The 24,262-nt window shown below is 38.3% G+C and overlaps 1 protein-coding gene across 3 annotated transcripts; it reads right to left on the reverse strand.

Moving 5' to 3' along the window:
• Nucleotides 1–345: 345 nt before the first annotated feature.
• LOC135467896 (cysteine-rich venom protein pseudechetoxin-like) lies at nucleotides 346–24,001 on the reverse strand. 3 transcript variants are annotated; one of them, XM_064745815.1, is made up of 11 exons: nucleotides 23,523–24,001; nucleotides 18,721–18,776; nucleotides 18,066–18,156; nucleotides 17,634–17,725; nucleotides 15,406–15,496; nucleotides 14,864–15,006; nucleotides 13,493–13,581; nucleotides 12,635–12,717; nucleotides 10,882–10,983; nucleotides 10,193–10,318; nucleotides 346–1,632 (listed from the first exon to the last, which is right to left on the reverse strand). In XM_064745815.1, the coding sequence occupies exons 1-11, from the start codon at nucleotides 23,563–23,565 to the stop codon at nucleotides 1,493–1,495; spliced, it is 1,056 nt and encodes a 351-aa protein (XP_064601885.1). In that variant the 5' UTR covers nucleotides 23,566–24,001; the 3' UTR covers nucleotides 346–1,492. The 3 variants fall into 3 exon arrangements, with proteins under 3 accessions (XP_064601885.1, XP_064601883.1, XP_064601884.1); XM_064745813.1 differs by lacking the exon at nucleotides 346–1,632 and adding an exon at nucleotides 8,507–9,073; XM_064745814.1 differs by lacking the exons at nucleotides 346–1,632; nucleotides 18,721–18,776; nucleotides 23,523–24,001 and adding exons at nucleotides 8,507–9,073; nucleotides 18,290–18,355.
• Between the last annotated feature and the right edge of the window lie 261 nt (nucleotides 24,002–24,262).

Consider the following 24,262-nt stretch of genomic DNA (forward strand, 5'->3'; position numbering starts at 1 on the left):
TATCTGTGTCCTTAATGTGTAGGGTAATTACACAACCAGAGAGCCAGGGAAACCATTAACTCGCTGTTTCCAGTGTGTATAGAGTCACCGATGTGTACATGAATTTTAATTGGCTGTATTTTATGATCACCTGTTGTTAGGCGTATACGCTTGACGACACGGTAACACAGTTTATTTGCCAACCATGTGCACGGGCGAGATATTAACAATGGTAAACACTGGTATTCTTAAGGGCCAAATGCTAAAACATAACGTTAAAAAACGTTCACAAATGGGACAGCAATAGGTTAAAACATATTTCAGTGGAAAACAGAATGCTCAGTATCCTTTAAAATGTATCATACTTTATTTTCGTGGAGTGTTTTTCGCCAAATAGTTCCAATTGGATGGGTTGATGCAGTAATTCACTTTATGAAAGGACAACTGATATGACATTGAGCTGGTACCTAGGGCATCATTTGAGATCAGACCAGGTTAAGATAAGGGTATACAGCCGAAGGAATTTGAAATGTACTCTGAATTCCCATGTCAAAACTGTTCTAATATGGCATACAATACAGGCATCTGGGAAACCCTCTCATAACATAATCCAGCTGTTGTTACTTTTAAGTGGAAATGTCAGAACGATGTGCGCCATGTTTCATATTCTTTACTTCTGGTAATTTTATAGTCAATGCAGAAAATGCAATTACGTTAAAGCATATGAGTTATCGTGAGATCACAATGGCTCAGGATGCTCTTGATGATATTACTTGTTGAAGTTGTGCTGATAAACTCCAGGACGGGCGCGTTTCTAAACAGAAACACTTACCTTCTAATTCTAAGAATTTTCTTGTTACCTAACAAACCAATCAGCATATATTTTTACATACACTTTTTATTTCCTTTTGACAGGACGATTATAAATGCAAGAAACATTTTCTTGCGTCCTACGAATGAGCGGAGTAAATGGCAGTATATTTTCGAAAAGAATTAATGATGATGGAATGTAATTTTCTTACAAATCTACAATAGTAGAAAAAAAACAGCACAAAACAGAAACTACAACTTCCTTAATGATCCAAGAGTAACAAAAAAGTAGAAAAATAGATATAAAACAGTTTGAAGCATTTAGTCAAAGTATATTTTCAATTTTCACTACATGTTTTTACTTAACCATTGCAGTTCTCAGCTAATTCTTACAGAGAATTCTATTTACCTCCCTTTCCTGATGTAATGACCTCTGGATGACTTTTCAAATAACTGTCGTTGGAAAACCCTCAAATATAACCATCTTTAATAAGAACGATTGAAGGCCATTTAGTTTAGGGCCAATTTAGAAACAAAAACTTAGGGAAGAAAGAAAATTCTCAACAGTAGCCTATATCTTAGTAACTAGTGCGCATTAAGACACATGTTTAAAAGGCTTTATTAATGAGCTATAAATAATTTACGGACGGGATTTCCAGTATGTCTTGGAATCGATCAAATGCTGGTTTGCATGATGAACTTATTACGTGATAATGTTAATCATACATTCATTTGACATCACCGTCCTTGGCGTCAGTAGGGTAAAGGTCATCATTACCGTGATGGTCACCCGCATCAACATCTCACTCAGCGGCAAGCCTGGACTTCCACCAATAACTCCAGCTGAAACAAAAGTATGTGGATTCATTACATGCATTGTTATAATACCATAACATCACTCTATGTTTCTTAAAGTTTGCAATGAGAATAAGTCTCGAGGGTTAATATTTATATGGCGCTCTTCTTCAAACGTGTGCCATATTCCGCTTGTCACGGGGATAAGGATGGATGCGCGCCGTGTAATGAAAGCAATCTCCTCGTTAGATTAAAGAACAGTTGTGAGCAAAGCGCGGCAGACCTACGAAGTTTTGATCGCCGGCAACTTATAAACATGATTTGAATACTGATCAAATTTACATGCCTAGAACACTCCTTGTGTCATTACATTATTATTGCATAATTTAAAACTGTTGACCGCTTCTCTTTCCATGATTCCGCCATAGGGCCTACATTTGTCATTTTACAAACTTTCTTGGCTTGTCTGGTGTTTTGTGCTGAACGTTGTATTTGGAGATTGGTCTTGCGATTATTGATGGCATCAGTGGCATCCATTATGTGCCAAAGGACTGGCACGCATATATGTCTGTTACAATGTCTAGATATACATGTACAATATGCAGATTTGGCGTAAGTAGAGACTAATCACGGAATCTGACACAATATTACATGGTTTCTTGGTGTAAGACACTAAACAAAGACTCGGAAGGGTGTTTCATCTTTACCGTCACAACAACGAATTAGAGATGCTGTAGTTCTGCCTTCGAATTATACTCAAACGTGTGTCGTGATGTATAGAAAAAACATGTTAATGTTATGTTATACAGTGGTCGACGGACAAACTTACTTTGGTTGTTGTGTTTCATGGTATATTATTGCGTTTCCCCCCACAAAGCGTTGAGGTTGTTAAGTCCATGCATTACCTCATCACCGGTTAAACCTTATACTTTGTTTATTTCATCATATATTTATAATCCCTAAAAATGCTATCGATAATAAATCATAATCTATATGAATAATTCAGAACCGCTGTCAAATCGATGCAACATTTACATCTTTTAAAAATAATAACCGCTTTCAAATTATAAATTATTATAATTTTACACCATCAAGATTTCTACTTCTTCTAGGTTTCATCTTATAAGACTACTTGAAAATGGGCAAAATCATTTATTACATGATATGTAGCATCACTACTACATGATGTTTTTTGCATATATATATATATATATATATAATATATATATATATATATTATATATATATATATATATATGAGTCACAACATATGCTGATAAGCCCTTTCAATAATTGATTATTAAAATGCATGATTAATGTCATATCGGCAAAGTTACGGTCACCTCCTGACGCTGGCAAGTTGCGGAAGAAAGAAATCCAGAAGATTTGTTCGATAAGTATAAAGTAAGGTCATGATTCAGCTTTTGATGAGATGTTGGAAGACCCATACAGTTAAACATATTATACAGTTATACATTTGTATATTGAATATGTATTATATGGAGGTGAAAATTGTTCCACCATAGCGTACTAAATAAATCTAACGGGGATTAGTACTGCCATAAACACATTATAGGTTGGTTATACACTATAAATTTAAAGCCTTAGTGCAGCGAAATTACATATCATCAAAAGTAAAAGTTTGGTATATAGAAACTCAATCGGTTGACTGAGTGCAGTTTGTGCAATACAAAGTAATGACCTCCCCAGGTGCACGTCACAATGCGTGTTAACGGTTTACCGCCATATTCTCCAAGTCAACAGGAAGCCAAGCACAAGCTTTCATGTCAGCTCAGCAGAGCCCGTACATACACTCCAGATATATCCATTGGCTGGATGATGGGTGTTTAAGATAAATATATTTCTACCATTTGTTGCCTTAGGAATGGATAAATGCTTTTTACAGTGAGTAGATTAAAACGTTGTCTTTTTAAAAATTTATTGTGTGTTTTGTTTTGTTTTTTTGGGTTTTTTTTAGTGTTTTGTTGAGATTTGCTCCCAACCGTTAAATTGCACTCTGTAATTTCCGTCGCCAAAGCCTTAATGACGTCACAAGAATAGAAATTTGAGTTCGTTATTGGCAATATAGTCAACAGGGGAAGCCAGCGACAGACGCGCTAAAAATACATACAAAAGCATAAGACTGACAGGAGTGAGTTATGCGACAGTAGCGCTATACAACACATATGATCTCAAAGAGAATTCTCACTAAATCATTTCATCTTGTTTGGAAAATACGTGTACCGGTACGCTGATGGAATCTAAGTAAAGACAGTAGCTTCCTTTTCTGACAAAACAGCTCATATTCGTATTTTTTTGTACATCTTTGGTACATGAATGTGTGCAGTTACGTTCTTTTTAGTGAATTTGTAATGATGACATTTTCGCTCAAGTAGCACTTTATGTAAGTTGCATGTACCAAATTAAAATGATATGTTAGTTGTCTTGTTTATTTATCTAGAAACTACTCTGATACATTACTTTTCTCTCAGATTCGTCAGGAGTCGTTTCCGCTCTAGGCTAAGCGCTTGGTATGTTGTTGAAGAAATACCACGTGCACGCGAGTGATGGTATCGCATATAGCTTGACTGTACATGTATATATATGCGGATTGGAAGTTGACAAATGCACTACAAAACAATCATTTGTCAAGAATGTGGAAGGTGCAATCACTGTGAGGGGTAGTGAAGTGTGACCACACTCATTAAAATCGGATCGTATGGTCTATATCGTTTCGCTAACAACGTTGTTAGCGAAGTGATATACATGTAGGCTATGACCGAAAACTGCAGTTATTAAAAACTAAACAAAAGTAAGTATAAGTAATCACAATGCACTCTAACCCTAAAGTGTAACCTTCAACCACAAGTGTCGCCACGATATGGCTGAAAAATTGCTGATGTGTCGTTAAACCATAATCATTCATTCATCCTCAAGTGGAGACCAGCTTGCAAGTGGACCAAGGGAGATAACAATATATTTCCTAACAGTGTGTGTCAACTCGGAACTAACTTAACATTTATCATTCAAGATCATAGATTAGCCAACAAATTATTTCAGTCAAGCAATTAAAAGGTACTCAGTTTTACAATCATTTTGTAAGGCAAAGTCAAGACGGCTAATGTTTTTCAAAACGAGTAAGAAACTATGTACAATTCCCAACAAACCCATATCACAAGTGAGGCAAAGGCGATTAGGCCTAAATCCAAGTCTCAGAAAATTATGGGTTATCGCCGATTGGTAGGAACTGTTTTTATATGCTTTTGGAAAATCTGGACATACGAAATATATTCGATAAAGGGAAACTTTGGTAATTGTACCGTACAGGTATATCGCTTTGGGAAAAAGTTATTATCCTAAAGTAGGACATCATCTATAAAATACAGCCTATACACACCCTCTATAGAGTAAAGGAACCGTTATTTCGAAAAATCAATTTAAAAAGCAATCGAATGACGACACATAGGCCTACATTACATATTTATATACAGACAGTATAAAATATTGTTTTTAAAGGCACCCAGGTGAAATTCTTTACTTGTTAAATTTTGTACCCCGAAATCGTATGACTGCTGGTGATTTTAGGAAATTGTATGAGCACCATCGGACTTTCGCACACAAAACGTTTCAGTAAAGTTCTTTCTTGGGTTACGTATTCTTCCATAAATGTTGAAGGTTCTGTTATCTTCCCTATTTGATTTAATCACAAAATGTTTGGTGACCGCCCAAATCTGTGATAACTTTCTTCTTTCCATGAGGCATCGAAGTTTTCGGCTTAAATTAGTGCATAGGCCTTCTTATTTAATTTATAGTTGTTCATGTGATGGAAACTTTAAAAAAATACATTTTATTTCAGCAATATTAAGGGCAATACAGATGCAGATAACTACGTGGCAGCAGAAATCGTTGATATACTTGATCGAACAACAAAAAAGGCTCTTCTGTGCATGGCCATCATAAGGTCGAGTACAAAAACGTGAAACGATACTTTGTCAATTAATGTTCACATTTTTGTCTATGCATTGATTTTAACAATTCTTCACTTTTTCACATTTTGCCATTGTACCTCAGTGACTCTTATGTAGACCTAACGACAGCGCGAACGCATTCCAAACAAGGGAGATAACTTCAAGCATTAATTCCATTTTATGATCAAAAAGTATCAGTTAACTCCCGCCGTGAATGATAGTGGATAATTACTAAAGTCAAGTTTCGTGGAACAGTGTTTAATATGATTGGTGTTTTACATTGTGGAACAGTGTTTATTTATTTATTTATTTATTTGATTGGTGTTTTATGCCGTATTCAAGAATATTCCCCTTTTACGACGGCGGCCAATATTATGGTGGGGGGAAATCGGACAGAGCCGGAGGAAAACCACGACCATCCGCAGGTTGCAGCCAGACAGGTACAGTGTTTATAGCATTTACATAAACATGTTTACCTAAATCTACGACCGGAATAATTAAACATGGTCAACCCGCCCGCATTCTACCCAGGCAATAATAAGGCATTTGTGCGAAATAGCGGCGTATCGTGTTACTATTTAATCAGCTAATTTGAGACATGTGGCATCGGCGTACATAACGATACCTCCATGCATGGACCTATACAACAGTTTGCTGGAATTCTACATAAGCCCATCTAAAGTAAACAAATGCCCTGATCAATCTATGCCGGAACTAATTCACTAATTCTGTCCCAGGTATTTCTTTTTTTTTTTCCTGAAAGTTTTATTTTGCAAGACAAGGGAATAGTTATTTCTCTGCTGTTTCCTTAAAATTTTGGCCTGCCGGACAAAACTAAGCGACACATTTAAATGTATATACCATGTACCAAAATTGGATTTTGAAATACACCTTAATCCCTAATGCCAGCTATATCGGCTTGGCTATGTCGTGTAATTTCTGCAAGAAACGATATACCCCTGTGTTAATGTCGATGTGTTTGTGTACACATTACGATGTGGTATATGCAAAATAACCTTGCCTAACTCTTGAAAGAACATCAACATTGCTTTAAGTTAAGAGACTATAACCCGACATTTTTGGAAAAAAGACATATTCGGTGATAACATATTCTGTGGTCACCAAGAATAGCTCATGTATTATTGTCACTATCAAATACCAAGCACGTACCTATAATATATGTCTTAAAATGACTTTCTGAAAAAATTTGAAAAAATTATAATAATCCTCACTTCATAAATTTTAGAAACTTTATCACCGATTTTTGAGCGATAACAAGGTAGATAATTTGTGAAAGGTACTTATTTTCGGCTATTCGGTAACAAAAATCGATTGGATTTGAGGTGGTCGATCGTTTTCATGTTTCTCCACTAGGCCTATTGTCTCTTTAAAGTCAAATTTGCCTTAATGAAAGAACGTCAACGACAGGTGCAAAGGAACAGTTTGGTTTATTCGCTTGTATACATGCAAGAGGTGTGAATAACAAAAAATCGTATTAAGCAAAGTAAAAACAAATGTGAGATACGAGTTTATCACAGAAATATTGTTCAGCATTTATATCCCAATAAATTGTCTTATGTTGCCTTAACACAATCGTGGAAGAACTTAGATATATGTACACAACTTTATTAATGTTCTATACCGGTATGCTGGATATATGTTTGTATCAAGTGACTCCGCATTGTCCCATAATACTTAACCTACAATATGCCATGTCCACGTTATCCTCATGTGCTGTGTTTGTGGTGATGTGTTTTCCCAATTCGTATGTATTATTTGTGTATCTATTATTTTCCACATATATTAGCACTACGGTATTATATATGCACAAGTAGTGTCAAGTGAACCTGCCTGATTAACTCTGTTGTGTTCTTGCCGTTCGGTCCCTTAATACTACGGTACTGTTTTGGATTGTTGTGCATCTCAACTATAAAATCCTCGGTGGAACATTTGTATTCGACCTAAAGAATTTTATACTGCAAACAACTGAAATATATACTAAAATGTAACATTTCCGTTTCGTATGTTACATTTTCGTATGGCCTGATGCTGATGGATTATGCAATATGAAGATAATCCTAGTCTGTCATTCGGTCAATTGCCTGTCAGTGCTCCGTGACTCGAGATCAGAAAACACTGCCTGATCATGTCATTATTCAATGAGATGATCAAAAGATGAAGGGTACACGCTAGTGTAGATAACGCTATTGTAGGGGCGTATCGAAGATTTGGGTAAGCCATGTAGGACGGCAGAACATGTCGCAGGAAAATCTTCCAGAAAAACTGCTGCGCGATATTTGCATATGTAAGTTAAGTAGAATTACTAGTGCATGTAAGTTTACAGCAAATCAGTATATACATGTACATGACTTGAACGCACACCCGGCCATATTGGATCTCTGACGAAGGAATGCCACGGTCCACTGCACATGATAGTAGGAACTCTCCAGGAGAGATCATGAAATTCTTTTGTTAGAGATCCAACTTGGCCGACAGACAGCATAAGTCCTCTATTAGCATGCATGAAGTTGAAAGCTATGCTAAAAAGTCATATTTGAACATGCTGAGGGCAGATTACAATATGGAATGATAATATAGGCGTTTTATAAGCGCTAGAAGGCGTAGATTGCAGATATATCTGTAATTTGCGTTCACTTCATAATGGTTGTGTATAAAATTACGCACTAGCGTCAAAGGTCATTACATTAATGATCGGCAGAGATTAAAACGATACTGGAGGTGATCACTGTGGAATGTTTGATGATTACAGCAGAATCTAGCAAGCATTCCAGAACGTATAGTATACCTGTAATAGTGTGAATCTTAGTGAAGCTAGACCAGCGGACAGGAACAGATGCACTGGTCCGGAAACATCGTCTTGGTTACAAAAAAAGGAAGAATATAAGATATGCACCTACATTTTTTACTTTGTCACCATGGAATTTGGAAATTGAAAACCAGCGGCGTGAGTATATCAGCGCAGCAGGGCAGTTGTTTTCATGAGGCGTTTTGATGTTGTCTGCCTGAGTGAAGACCAATGCGGTTAGAGATCTACATCAGTATATACAGCAATGGCATGGGAACTATAAGCAGAAATATACTGGTACCGCCATTGTCAACATTATTAATGCTGCTCTGAATTTCCTTAGTTATTCAGTGATCGTTTAATGGGTTTTGCGTGCCGATTGTGTGTGTCTGCCTATCTCCGTGTCAGTGATGGGATCATCATTGGCTCAGCTCACTCTAGCCCACTGACATTGCTCACACTTTTTTTTCATTGCCATTGATGACAGTCTGTACTGCCTAGTCTCTGTCCACGTACAATCCGGACTCTAACAAGGTCAGCCCAGCGATTGCACAGAGCAGGGTAAGACTTAGGCACCGATCTCCAGCACCACCTTTACCATTTCCGTCACCATTCCCGTCTCCATTTCCATCACCATTTCCGTCACCATTCCCGTCTCCATTTCCGTCACCATTTCCGTCACCATTTCCCTCCTCTTTGTAATTGACACCGCCCCCTACAAACCAGATACTCAGTCTGACATCATCTGAATGACACTCTAGCGGTAGTTAAATTGCGGTAAATAAAGCCAATTCGTAACATTCAACATTCCATTGCAAGGAAGACCTTTATGTTTATCCTTAAGGAAACATACGTTGTTTTGAATCTTACACATGAAAATCTTCGTCAGCTATCAACAAAGACTCTACAAATTTATTATACATCGTTTCCCTTTATAAAGTAACATACATTGGCATTGAAAAGTTGCTGTAGATTTAAAGGCTTTGCTATTCATATGGAATGGTTTAAGAAGATCTACTTCAAACAATTATTTTGTGCTTACCTTCACTTTAACTGAGGATTTAAACGACTGAAAACGTCAGGTGACACCAAAAAGCGTCAGGTGACACCAAAAACGTCAGGTGACACAAAAAAACGTCAGGTGACACAAAAAAACATGCGGGTGAAACAGAAGCTGGTGAATAAAACGGAGGATTAAAAGTAGCAGGCGTGCACAAAAACATGTATATATATATATATGTCGATTGTGTCTCCTAACCACCGAGAAGTACAGAAATGTTAGTATTCATCACTGTGATAGTAGTGACAGAGAAACAAATGAAAGGAAGTGCTTGCTCACGGATAATCAGTCTTAATACCGGTAGTACCACATCATTCATCATTGAACGTTCAATATCATTCATCACTGAACATTCAACATCATTCATCATTGGATATTCAACACAGCGGGCTACGCAGTATGCTGTTGCTTCGCCATGCGTGCAAAATTAATGGCTTTGTGCAAATGTTACACGAAAAGGGAGACGCAATAAGTGCGTTGGTTAAAAAACAGAACACTAGAGATACATACAATAAAAACAGAACATAAAATACATGTCAATACATATAATTATAGAACGCTATTACCTTATTACTCCTATTGCAAACAAGGGAGACATGACAAAATATACAATATACACTGCAGTTGCCCTTCGATAACCTTCATGCATGCGCCAGTGTAGAAGCAATGTAAAAATGTGCAGTCTTTGAAGAGTTATAACATGCAGGAGCCGTGCACCAAAAGTTATGTGCGATGATACAAACATAAGAAAACTAATTAGCACACAGAACTTACATGGACAAATGGCACAGGTAGATGGACAGTTGTATGGAACGTTCACGTATTTGGAACAGCCCGCGGAGTCAAAACCACCCTTCCCACAATAGGACGGCTGGTTATTCTCTACTTTTGAGCAGTCCACTGTATATAAAATAAAGAAATATATTAACTGAGTAATTTATGTGGTCACTCTAATTCATGACTCTAATTCATGACTGCTAGTCATTAAATCTAATGATAAATTGTACGGGTTCTAGAAATGATATCAGTTCCTGTTTTTAGCGGGTGTTGCACGTTTGTATACTTTTAGCAAAGGCTGTATATCTGCAACTTTGATTCATTTATCGTTGGGGGCCGCTTACTAACGCGCGGAGCCCAGTGCATGGTGGTGGAGGAATCTCGATAGTTTTCTTGCCAGAAACTGGGATTGAATCATTTAAAGGCCACACGGCCATGAAACTGAGCAGTAGGTACATAGCCTCGTTACGCATCACCCACTCTGCTGAGTACTGTGTGCAACATTGTTGCAACATTCCACAACAAAAACACCAACGGCTAAGAATAGTATTCTACTGGTTGCGTATTGCATTTCGAATTGCAGGATATAATTTTAAACAAATCTATGCACTGCATTAACACCTGTCCAACAGAATGCAGAGACGTCGAGCTCTGACAAATCAGACCATAATGTGAGAAAGTCTTACAGTCACACTGGTCTCCGACGTAATACGGCAAATTCTTCAGACATGCGCATGTGCAGCTGGTTAGGTTCCGGGTGCCACCATTTAGACAGTCTTGGTCACATTCTGCAATAGATATTTAAACAGTCATTTTCACATTCTACACATTCAGACATTCTACAATAGACATACAGACAGTCATTGTCATATTCTAGAAATTCAGACATTTCTTGTCACACTCTGAACATTCTTTGTCACATTCTGCGATAGAATGCAAATTCAGTCATTATCACATTCTAGACATTCGGACAGTTTTTGACACACTCTGAACATTCTTTTTCACGTTCTGCAATAGACATTCAGACAGTCATTATCACAATCTAGACATTCAGACAGTTTATGACCCAGGCTTTGTCAAATGCTGCATTGGACACAGACGAGCATTTTCATATTCTAGACATTCAGACAGTTCTTGACACACTCTGGACATTCAGGCAGTCTTTGTCACGTTCTGCAATGGACACAGACCATCACTGTCATATTCTAGGCAATCGGACAGTTCTTGACACACTTCGAATATTCAAGCAGGCCTTGCTACGCACTAGATATTTGTCACGTACTACAATAGACATTCAGACAGTCATCATCACACTCTAACCATTCAGACAGTCCTTGCCCTGCCTTAGACATTCAGACAGTCCTGGATTGTTACATGCTGCAACCGACATGGAGTTTTTGACACACTATGAACATTCAGACAGTCTTTGTCACATGCTGCAATGGACACAGACAATCATTGTCATATTCAAGACATTCCGACAGATCTTGACACACTCTGAACATTCAGACAAGCCTTGTTACGCACTAGATATTTGTCACATTCTACAATAGACATTCAGACAGTCATTATCACACTCTAACCAGGCAGTCGTAGATTGTTTACTGTCTGCAATCGACATGCAGACAGTCTTTGTCACAGTTAAACATTCAGATATGTCTTGTGACAAATTGTTAAAACTGCAAATGACATGAAGGCAGTCTTTGTCACACTCTAAACATTGTTACATTCTGCAATTGACATGCAGACAGTCCTTGTTGTCGCACTCTAGACATTTAGAGGTTTCTCGTCAACATCTAGACAGTTATATATAGTCCTCTTGACCATTCAAGGCATTAGTCCTTGTTCTGCCCTAGACATTCAGACAGACGTAAAATTGAAATTAACATGCAGATATGCACATCTGTCACAAGCTAAATATTCAGACAGCCCTTGTAATACTCTAAACCTTCAGACAATCGTTGTCACAATCTAGACATTCAGACACTTTAGACAATCCCCTAATCCTTATCCAGCTCCAAATAATCAGAAAGTCCTCATCACACTCTTGACATTCAGACACATCCTTGACACACTGCAGTTGACATAAGGATTATGATGGATAGCCCTTGGCTTCAGAAAATGACTGATCTATTTTCTGATTTAATCTACAGTTTCTCGTGAACATGACGTAATTGACCATTGTGTTATTTTGGGCGTTAGGCTTATTTACTGTTATTGCGCTATTAAACATATTTATGGGTATAAAGCATTGCTTGAACGTAGAACATGTTCAGTAGCTAACTGTGAACATACTTATTGTAATAACAACTGTAGACAAAATGTATTGACCAAACTTTAAGAAGTCTGGCTGTCAGCGGTTTGGGGGGAATTACTGAAATTGCGATGAAATGATTTGTGATACTCGTTACTATCACTGGGCTTTATCAGCAAGCTTACCACACAAATTGTTTTTCCGGAATTTTGCACCGCACACGGAAGCACCGGTCTTGTAAGGCGTGGAAAAGTCTCCAACATTACCTCTACAACAGTAGAACGTTACATGTAAGTGTTTCTTCAACCTCAACTCTCAGCTCTTTTATTCTGGTCATATCGCGACGGTGTCCTCTTATAACAGTTCCGTCATAGAGCCACCTTTTCTTCTCATGGCAGTTCGGTTATTTCGCGACGGTATCCGCTTGCAACAGTTTGGTGGTATCGTGACGGTGTCTCTTGTAACAGTTCAGTCATATCGCGACGGCGTCACCACGTAACAATTCGGCCAATATCACGATGGTGTCCCTTTGTAACAGTTTGCTCATATCTCGACGGAGTTGCTTTGTAACGGTTTGGTCATATTACAACGGAGTCGTCTTGTAACAGTTTAGTCACATCATAACGGTGTCCCGTTGTAATAGTTCAGTTATATCACAACGATGTCCCTTTGTAACAGTTTGGTGATATTACAACAGCGTTCCCTTGTAACAGTTCGGTCTTATCACTCCTATGTTCCTTTGTAACTATTTGGTCGTGTCCTCTTGCCTACCAGAAATGGGTTTGTCCATTTAAAAGTGCAACGTTATGGATGCACCAACAATAACATATACTCTTGGTAATTTTCAAACATTTTCATTTGTTTCTTTTAGCAATGGGAAGTTACATAATAACTTTAGAGTTTATAATATGTTCACATTAATATGTGTATTTTATAAAACCAGTGTGTGCTGGTAAGCTAAGTGTGAATTTCTTGAAAACATTTTTAATAAAATCTTGTCATTTAATCTCAAACATTAAAAGCGTGAACAAACAAGGGCTTACGCTGGACCATAGTTGCATACATAGAACTTCCGAACGTTTGAACAATCTGCGTATGCGCATCCAATGCGCGAAGTCTTCGCCCAAACCATCTGCAACAACAACAGTATAACATAAGTCACACATTCCGTAACACCATTTAGTAACGGTCGCTGTCTCATAAGAAGTTGACTGATACAGACACATCTGCAACTAAACAGATTAGTATTATCATCATCATCATCATCATCATATTACAGTTATTAATGTGATTTGTGTTGGCGGCCATGGAAGGCACGGAGGCAACAACTTCACCTGTTAGGACAGCGCTTTTACCCGCAATCTACGTCAGATTCAGCACATTTCAGACTCTATGTGACAGTATTTGTGAGAAATGTATATACTGGAATAACAAACTGACTAGAGGGCATGCAAAGAAGTGTGGTCACCGAAAGAAGCGTAGTCGCCGAAACAAGTGTGGTCACCAAAACAAGCGTGGTTACCGAAGGAAAAGTGGTCACCGAAAGAAAAGTGGCCACGAAAGCAAGTGTGGTCACCCAAGGAAGTGTGGTCACCGAAAGAAACGTGGCCACCGAAACAAATGTGGTCACCAAAACAAGTGTGGTCACCGAAGGAAATGTGGTCACCGAAAAAAACGTGGCCACGAAAACAAGTGTGGTCACCGAAGGAAGTGTGGTCACCAAAAGAAACGTGGCCACCAAAAGAAGTGTGGTCACCGAAGGAAGTGTGGTCACCAAAAGAAACGTGGCCACCAAAAGAAGTGTGGTCACAGAGAGAAGCGTGGTCACCAAAAGAAGCGTGCTTACCAAAAAAAGCGAGGCACCCAAGAAAGTGCGCTCAACGAAAGAAGAGTGGTCGCCAGTAGAAGCTGAGTCACCTCAACTAATACAATCTCTAGTATATAGGCCTGTTTTAGATGTTTCGTACACGAAGATTCAAATTCCTTGTCTTGGACAAGGAAATCGTAGATTCGGCAATTCTCACTTTTCGTGGGGCTTTGGTTACAGTAAGTGGTCAGCGGCGCTCGTGTGGCCGTTTGTGCAGTCTAACATGCGTTGTCTTTCACCAAACGTCACACGCGGGAAGCGTCGATAATAAACAAGTTATCACCTTAGCTTATTAGATGATTTATAGGTTTTCTGGTTATATCAGGAATCCCTAATGTACATTCAGGCTTGCTTTAAAGGCTAAATTTACCAGCTTTGCGAAATGATTCATTGACAGATATCAGCTGTTATTTACGGTAAACACGTCGTTTGGACTGGCTTGACCCGAGAGGAAACAGTCATTGATTTGAAGTAATGGCTTAACTAAAGACAAAGTAAACAGAGCCGCTTATAGTCCCACAAAATATCGTATTGCATCGAGGTATACCTGTGTATAATGGCCGGTCGCACTGAAATCGTTCTTGCTCTTCATCCCGAATGTGAAATCGTCTTTCTCATTGTACCAGCCATTTACCGCAGCTTCCCAGTCCTTATATCCTCGTGCCAAGTTCTGGCCCACACTGAATCTGCCTGTATTGTGCCCAATAATAAGTTACACAAGCATAGTATTCGTATTAGTGTAAGAAGACTACAGCAAACACAATTTGTCTGCAGGGATTTACTGTTTTTCCCTCAGTTAGTGTTTAACGCCGTGTTAAAAAAGTTTGCACTTATTTGACGACGGTCAGGGTAGACAAAACTGGAGAGCCGGGACAAATCAATGGACATGGTCAGTTTTTTCCTCATTGACATACTAGTTAATAAGCTGGATTCACACTGTAGGCAATTTAACATCGATGATGTCAGTAGCGGCAACTTTAATGGATGATTTAAAGAACGTTTACTAAATTTCCCACTTAGACTATATTGTATACATATTTAGAGAAAATGTGGAATTAGACTTGAAGTGAAGAAAGAGCTATATGTTACCTGGAATGGTACGTTTGGAACCTTTGTCATGATCATACAAGCAGTTTTCTGCCCAACCCTCGGCTATTTTGGCTATCTCATCATCCCAACTCTGTCAAATGGTATATACAAACAGAAAGCAAAAAACTTCGTCATTATATGTCAAGGTGTAAAAATCGCCATGGATGTATGACCTCGTGTACCACCAATTAACAGGTTCCGATATATACGGCGTAAATATACCACCTACAAGAGGGCTATATGCGTACGATATGAATTACACTTATGAAGGGGTTATACTTATATACATGACATTAATTGTATACCACTTATATATAAGGTATATATACACAGTACATTTACATGTACCACTCAAAAAGGAGCTAGAGAATTATGAATAAGGGGCTATACACAACATTATGGTAAGGGCCTAAATACACTCCTGAGAATAACGGTATCCTCAGCTAACTCATCCTTTTCATTTCACCGGCGGTTAATGAAAACATTCTCAAGAAAAATGTTAGTGGCGAAACAAACACAGACAGTTCAACAAATACAATCAAGAAATTAAATTCATCATAAGTTTAACGGAACAGTTATACTCAAATGTGTATACGACCGGTTTTTAACTCTGTAAGAAAATACAAACTATACACATAACTCAGAGCCTAATTCCGAACCCGTCATCAACGAGGAATCGGAATGCTCTTTGCGCAGGCGTTTGTTAGTAGCACGTCATGCGTGTAGGTGCATTACAAAGCACAGTTACAGTATTGCTATAATCTGTACCAAGAACCACTGATATAGTGTATTGTGTTTTTTGACACCGTTGTCTCGCTGAATGCTCATCATTATATATCTGATGTAGTGTGTCAAATTGAGACTTAATCGACGTCGAGATATGGTCAGCTGGAAAGAGTAGTCAAACGTCAGACCACACATCCAGGGTTAGACCCATGCTCAGAGTGTTGTGCTTGACATGAGGCGACCAGTTCATGAGACAATACAGATGGAAACAATGGTGAACTTACTTATACACTATCACTCTACATAGTCCAGGCATCCGAATAATACCTCGTACCCACATTGTTCCCTTCTTAAGCTGAAAATGGGCGGATTCCAGTGAGTCTACATTTCATATCGTATCTGACACAAAAATCCCCCTAGAAGAACCTGGGGCTTTGTGATGCCACATCTGGAGGTTTTGTTTTCAAGAGTACCCAGTTGTCGTCTAGTGTTGCGATGTTCACACCTTCATTGTCGTCATTAAAATACGAATTACACAGCCGACTTGTACAGCCTAGCTGCCATTTCAGTGTGTGTCACGGGTCGCTAGACGCTTTCAGGAAGATGCAGGCTGAGAAAATAACACAAGGACTGAAAATGTTGACGCTGCCCTAACTCATTGACGCGGATGAAACGAGATAAAGAAAGGTGGAAAGTAAAACCTGAGATGTGACTTAATTGGAATTAGATGTGTGTTTTGATAGTGAACGCTACAGCAGTCACCTACACCCAAAAAACTATTCTGTTAAAATATGTTTTCTTGGTGGTGGAACAGATTATGTTATTGCTACAAACTGTTATGTTATATATGATAGACATATGTGCCTATTATTCTAACAGAATGTTTTTCTTGGTGTAATGGGATACTGTGTTGTCCATAGTATGTTGCAGCAACATTATCAATTTAAGCATCATATAGGAATCATAGCATTATGTTAAATTTAACAGATTACTTTTTAGAGTGTAGTGGGCTCAGCTGTTGACCAGTGAGGAATATCGACATGTTTAGTAACTTGTTTATCTGGATACCATTATTAACGATGTTAAGAAGACACACAAAGCCACAAGAGTTATGTACATAAGTATTTTTCTTTTGTGTAAGTCCTTTTCCATAATTAACAACCTGCCCCAGGGTCTGGTGGGACCCCGCATGTGACTTCTCAAATACAACTTGTACAAAGAAATCCATATATTAACTTTCCAGTCGTTTGTTCCCATATAGCCTCTAATTCTAGACGCGTGCTGTTTCCTGAAAAAACAGTCCATCTGGAAAGGCTTGAGTTTACATTACAACCAATAAATAATGACCCGTACCTTGCCATCGCTTTCATAAGACTTAGATATTGTGAGAACTAAAAGAACTCATAGAACTACCTACAAATAACTATCACAATGATATATCAGGAGCTGAAACTTGATATGCTATTTAATATTTAGATCGGTTTATGTACAGCCTGACTTACCATTTTGAGCATGTTGGCCGCTTTTGGTGAAACTTTGGACCGGTAATCATTATGAAGGTTAACGATAAGCTGTTTGTCTGCTTCTGACAGACCTACAGATGATATTCAAAATAAAGCATTTATACAATGAAACCAATGAAAACAATTCGCAGCGATATATGCATAAGAGAGTGTGATAAACCAAAACACTATTGACTACTGACATTCGGTCAAAAAGGTTGGATACTGTTATTTATTATGTTGTCTTATTAATGTAAGACATTTAGTGTCAATGTAATGATATAAATTAATCCTTTGTACAGATGTTGATATTAGTAGATAAGTGACTGATACATTATCACAGGATGAAACCTCTAACCAATTGCTGTATTTGTGCGTATAAAAATATGTTAAAAACGATTAAAGCGTCAGTAGAACGTGACATTTTCTTACCGGATTGCTGTACATTTGAAGATTTGGGTAAACATGCTGAGTGAGATTCGATCCTTTTGAGCTTCGCCTTACAAGTTCTGCCCGATCCTTCCTGGAAGGTATAGAGAAAGGAATACTAAGACATTAACACACCTGTTTTTGACCACCTACACATACTGAATATAGCAATCTTTGCGTACAACGCTGATCTATTATATAATTAGCTCAAGACAAAGGTTCCAAACCAGTATAGCATATCCGGCCAAAATGCAAAGTGTAGAAAGTACGCCAAAAGCCCTCATTGTCGTAGAGTTGTGATTCTGCCTGGGTCGTTCAACGCTCTTTTCACGATGTGCTCTAGTGACGTCTCTTCAGTGGCTGTCAGTCAGCCGGGCATATCCAGATATATGATAGCCAGAACCCTCCCTAGCGATGTCACTGTCAATAGTCGACACCCATGCACGGAATGACATCATCTATGCATAGTATATATATATATATATATATATATATATATATATATATATATATATATATATATGGGGTGGGTGGGGGGGTGGGGTGGATATCTGTAAAGCAAATATCCGCCATTTGTTCTATTGCTGATTGCCACCATATTGAACAATAACACACCTAAACCCATGCACCCACCATAAGTATGACAGCACCCACTTACCGAGTTACGACGCTCTCTATGAAGGTATCTTTGCCCAAAAACATCCGGACTGGCAACTGCATTAAGAAAACAAACAACTTAATACTCATTTGCAAGCCAAAGGCGAACTAAGATTCTCTCTGCAAACAATAATTTTGCAGCTCAGCTACACCTACAGCTTAAGAGATAAAAATAGGTCGTCACTGTAGATGCCTTTACGCAGTGTGTTCAAGAATCTATTAATATATGGTATTTTCATGGTAATTAGAGTAAATTTTTGTTTACTGTTGGTCATTTTCTGGGCGTGATATACTTAATGAACTGTTGCACTATGACAAACTGCAACATACTTGTATAGTGTAGATTGCGGCTGACATGTTAATATAAGATTGGTATATAGGGTTAAATTTACGTGATGTCAAATATTGTGACTTGTAAGCTGCGATGGTGTTGTGTGGACAGGTGTGGTGATAAAGAAGTTGCGTGAATTTTTATGCGAACAGGTATCTTGGGTGTGAAGTCTGTTGATAACTCTGATTTACGGTCGAGAGATTATCACACGTCCGACCACTCGAACAGGGCGGGTATATTTGTACTGTTATCATCCTCAGGTTATCACACCTCAGATTAAGTTCCATCTCAAACATATATACGATTTATGGCGACACATATGTATGTCTATATTGACATAAATATGATGTGCTTTTTCTCAAGAATTTCTATATTTACAGATTCCACGCCTGAACCAAAATTTAGCGAAATACGCACCAACACACCTGATATACGAGAACACAAAAACACAGGTTATACAATGACCTAAATCTGATATTCAGATACGCCCATCACGCAATGCCATACATGAATCACTGAGCGTCTTTTCATGCCTTATGTCAGGACAGCTTACCTTTATTCTATTCAGATCTATTATTTCATCTAGACAGCATGGCTTCACTGTTTGTTCCTATTTATATTATATTGAATTTCCTAGTGCCTTGTTGATGGCTGTGTGTATATACAAGCCTGTAAGTACCAATCTAGTTGATATTATATTGACGAGGGCTGTATAGTGAGACAAAATATAGAATATCATGTCAGGTCTGTGACCTCGAAACAGTTAAGTCTATTCTTTGATTGTCTTTTTTATAGTATTTTAATTATCCATGCCTTTAAAGCAATCGAACACATTTTTTATTTCTACTCTGAAATTTTACTGTATACTAGTTGTTTGCGTTGGATATCCCTGCGATTTCAGTATATACAGCAGATTTATGGCTTTTGGATGTTTGCTCAAATCAAGCCATGAGTCATCGTATTGTTCCTGTAAAGAACAGTTTTCAGATTGTTGGGGACCACACAAGCCACGACGTATTTACAATATCATTTGACTCTATCATGAAAATCCCAAAAGAGTAATCTATACGTCTTTAGGCGCTGCTGTTTTACGTCGGTTTTAAGTCCAGTACTTCAAATGCTAGGATCGAAAAAGCGATTGCTATATATATCATCCTTTGGTAAAGCCAAGGGCTGGTCTTTATTAAGAAAATACCAATTAATCATCGATAAAATGAGATTAGAGTCAAATACCAGTGAAGACTACAGCCTGGTAACCGCAAATCAGGTCGATGTGTTCCACTATATACAAGCTGTTAATTGCAGTAATCTTAGTGGTAACAGAGAAATGCCGTTCATTGACGACAGGTGTGGCGGGCCTAGCGTTTACCGATACATTTATCGGCGTCTTATCATTAGTCACACGTAATACTTTCTACTCGACTTTCTCCAGTAGAAATCGCTTTAGCTTTTGTGTGATTAATTTTTCGATCTGAAAAATATCACTTTGGGCAGTCTTCAGCTTTTTAAACAACTTTTTTTATGGCTTAAGTTAAAGCCAGAACAAAGAATTGTTTGATGGTTGTAAGTCTTATAATAGTAAGATACTGTAGTGCTCGTGCTAAACCACCGAAGTTCGGCAAGTTACTGATTGACTTTCCCACGTGTGACGTACAGATATTGTCACTATTGTGTCCCATGAACCATTTGAACGGACAATGTGAAAACAGTCAGATGATGATATATATGCTGACTATGTCAGCTCCCCTTGCCCGGTTTTACAAAACTTCCTGTGTTCAGTAAATTGCTTAAGTCTGTAGATTTTGTCTAAGCCCAGTATGGAGTGTTTCTGCATGGACTAAACTAAAGCCAAACACTTCATAAGTATAATATACTATGTCGCCGAGAAACTGGACCCTAGTTTGATACTCTGCATTCTTCTTTGAAAACCTTGGGCGAGATCCGGCTTTCATATAAAGAGCAATGATTTGGTTACTGGGTTATCGCTATCCCTACTAGGTTTACCTCCTAACCCATCCGGCTATACACACTTAAGAAAAAGGAAACAGCTCACTTCAACTGTCGTTACTGTCGTATACATATCTGCATGCATGTGTAGTCACTTACCTACCAGTTGTAGCGTTCACACCAGGTATAGAGCAAACGATTATTTTGATAACTATCATGTCTTTTGGAAAATATGTTCATGTACAAAAGCGACATTACGGGCCGATCGTTATCATTACCCGTTGAGCCCATTTACTGCACATTTACTAAAATTGTAATCTCCTGTACTGACACAGCAGCCATTATACTATGACAATTGTGACTGGCAAATGGCCATACCATGCGCATTGTAATGGGAATGTCCCTACCTGGAAATACGGTATTAGCAGTTAAAAAGTTTGGAGTCATCAAAGACCATTTTCATATGTTTCGGGCTTAGACAAATATAACGTTTTCAGGTTACTCTAGGCCAATATATACCTCACTAGGTGCTTCTTCGAAAAAAAAAATTAACACCTGCACGCGCATATTTTGAGTCAACCTTTGACGGGTAGTATTTGCCTGTGAGGAGATGGGCGCCACAAAATACGTAGGGTTAGATAGACTAACATACTAAGCCTATAAGTAAAGACTGAATACAGTACATAAACAATATGTTCAAATATTAAACATGTAAAAATGTTACTAAGGTTCAGTGACCTACATGAGTTTGATACAGTCATTAGTTGAAGCTAATTATGACCTAGATGTGACACAACTGTCCCATAATGACGTTCGAAATGTCTTGTGCTCAAAATGTCTCTGATCAAAACGTGGGTTGTCTAATTGTCAAACAAAACTATAGATTAAAGAGGCTATACTTGAGATTTTTAGTCCAAAACAGACATATACTGGCTAATCAGATCCAATTGTCTGTATTTAACCAAAATAGCTCTGAAGTTGGGCGACCCGGGATAAAAGCCTGGTCAGGTCATACCAAAGGCATAAAAGATGGTACTTGTTTCTGCCTCGATTGGGGGTCAACACTGAGAGGTTAGAGCAAGGAAGCAGGACTGGTTGGCCCGGTATAAGTATAATGTGTATGGGTGGAGTGCCATGTGTGGTGTCTTCCGCATGATATTTCAATGCATGGCGGCACAGACTCGCCCTGTTACAAGAAGACACAGTGTATATACTGCTAATACACAAATTATGTGGATGTGGGTTTTTGCCACAATATTGTGTACTACTCGTACACAGTCGTTTTTAGAGTATGCTAATTACCTGGAATATTCTCAAATAATAGCAAAAATTCGATTGGATTGCGCTGATTGCTTTTTTTGCCAAAATCTCTGGTATAGTATTTTTAACACTGTTATGTCAACCACATTAGGCTGCCCTCTAGATGACCACCTACACAACTCCGAGCTTTCCACCCTCGCGTGGGTGAGGGGTATGGCCACTTAACCTATAACATGGGAGACTGTAATGTAAGACTTGCAGCCAGTGCCTCAGCTCTGTCTCGCCCTAAACACTCCTATTACCGTACGCTAATTCTACAGAAATCATTAAAAGGGCGAAAAAGAGAAGTGTTTGAGATCCGGAATTTAATAGGTGCTAGTATATTTTGAAATATTATTATTCAAGCCAAACACAACTGCCATGTGAAAACATATGTCGCAGAGAATATCAAGGTCATCACAAATACTCGTTTATTGAATATTTGAGCAGTAGCCATGCGTTACAATAATACTTACAGTACACGCCTTAACAGTTAAACTACCATACTGAAGAGCACTGCTGCAGCAATTCGTTAGTTCATTAATTAAAATAAAATATATTGCGGTGCGGACCGGTTTGTTGTTATCCCATCTCACACAATGCTTTACACTTGACTAAGCACATACACACACACACACACACACACACACACACATATATATATATATATATATATATATATATATATATATATATATATATATATATATATTCCATAGTAACTGGTGTCTGGTTTGGTGTCTTCATCATGATGATGCAGCACTTTTCCTCCACTTCTGTTTCTTCTACCCAGAACCTTACAGCCGTCAGGTACGTGAAAAATCCTTGAGTAAGATATTTAATACCAACCATTCAATCAAGGTTTTGCGAGGTTTTCACAACATTTTCTTCCTACGTGTTGGTAGTGTGGCATTTTTCACTGCTGTCCTTAATCCTAATTAGAATTGGTAGCTAAAACTTTCGAAAGATTTGCTTGGCCCAAATGCTCTTGGCCAAAGGTTGCTCAAGAATCTAGCAAATCTAAATGGGAAATAGCAATTGAATTACATAAAATATGGAAATAAAACATTTAATAGAATGGTAAATTTATTACGTGTATAGCTTAGGTCGACGTGACCTTTTCACAGTGGTCGAAATTGTCATATAATATATTATATACTTCATGATAATTCTGTATGTAACATATTTTAGTAATATACGAGTGAAGAGTATAGATTTGGTCTTACCTGTCCCCAGGACAGTGCACAGAAGCACGATTCCCGCGATCATACTGCAGCCGTATCTACTATCAAAATGGTCCCACTGAGATGTCAAGCAATCGATTATTTTTTATCGGTAGATTAAAAAAAGTTAACGCCCATGCTCAAAGGCCACTATACCCGCTACATTAAAAGGAAAGGCTTCGTATTAGCTGACATTACATCACAACCTCTTCAAACACGGCTTCGAGCTACACGCATGCGTGGTCAGTGTCCAGCAGCCAAAGGTCCATATCTGAGCCGTCCGATTATCCAACCCATGCGAGGTTTATAAGGCGAGAGTTGACGGGCCTAGCGCCGGGTTGTCCCGCAGTGAATCCCACGTTATTTAGGGGCAAAATAGCCTGGTAGACCTGACCACGCCAAATCCAATACACCACCAGCATTGCTCAATATTCCACTAGAAATGTACATCGCTGTAGATCAGTTCAAGAATGCATGGCTAGTGTGACATGTGAGGAAGAGGTCAGTGGGACCCTTTGTATAGGCGACAAATTTATACGTGGATATATGTGCACAGGTTTATGTTATATTCAGAGAGGCAATATTACACATTATAAGTGGACCTGCAAACCTTTCAATAAGGGAACAGTAAGCTTAGGTTCATACTGACTTCCTGGTTACTTTAAATGTGGTGGGGCCCATTAATGATCGAGCTTTTGCCGCCTGTTCGCGAGCGTAGATGGTCTCACTCTATTAAACAGTCT

Source organism: Liolophura sinensis, chromosome 6 (genome assembly GCF_032854445.1).
Source record: "Liolophura sinensis isolate JHLJ2023 chromosome 6, CUHK_Ljap_v2, whole genome shotgun sequence".
Taxonomy (NCBI): Eukaryota; Metazoa; Mollusca; class Polyplacophora; order Chitonida; family Chitonidae; genus Liolophura; species Liolophura sinensis.

Bases quoted from the DNA above. Each gene is read 5' to 3' on its own strand.
- LOC135467896 (XM_064745813.1), bottom strand. From the start codon at position 23,565: ATGATCGCGGGAATCGTGCTTCTGTGCACTGTCCTGGGGACAG. The intron at 15,497-17,633 runs GTAAGTCAGGCT...ACCATTTGACAG, and splicing joins CGGCCAACATGCTCAAAATG to AGTTGGGATGATGAGATAGC. The intron at 9,074-10,192 runs GTAAGTTCTGTG...TCTGGTTTGTAG, and splicing joins TACCTGTGCCATTTGTCCAT to GGGGCGGTGTCAATTACAAA.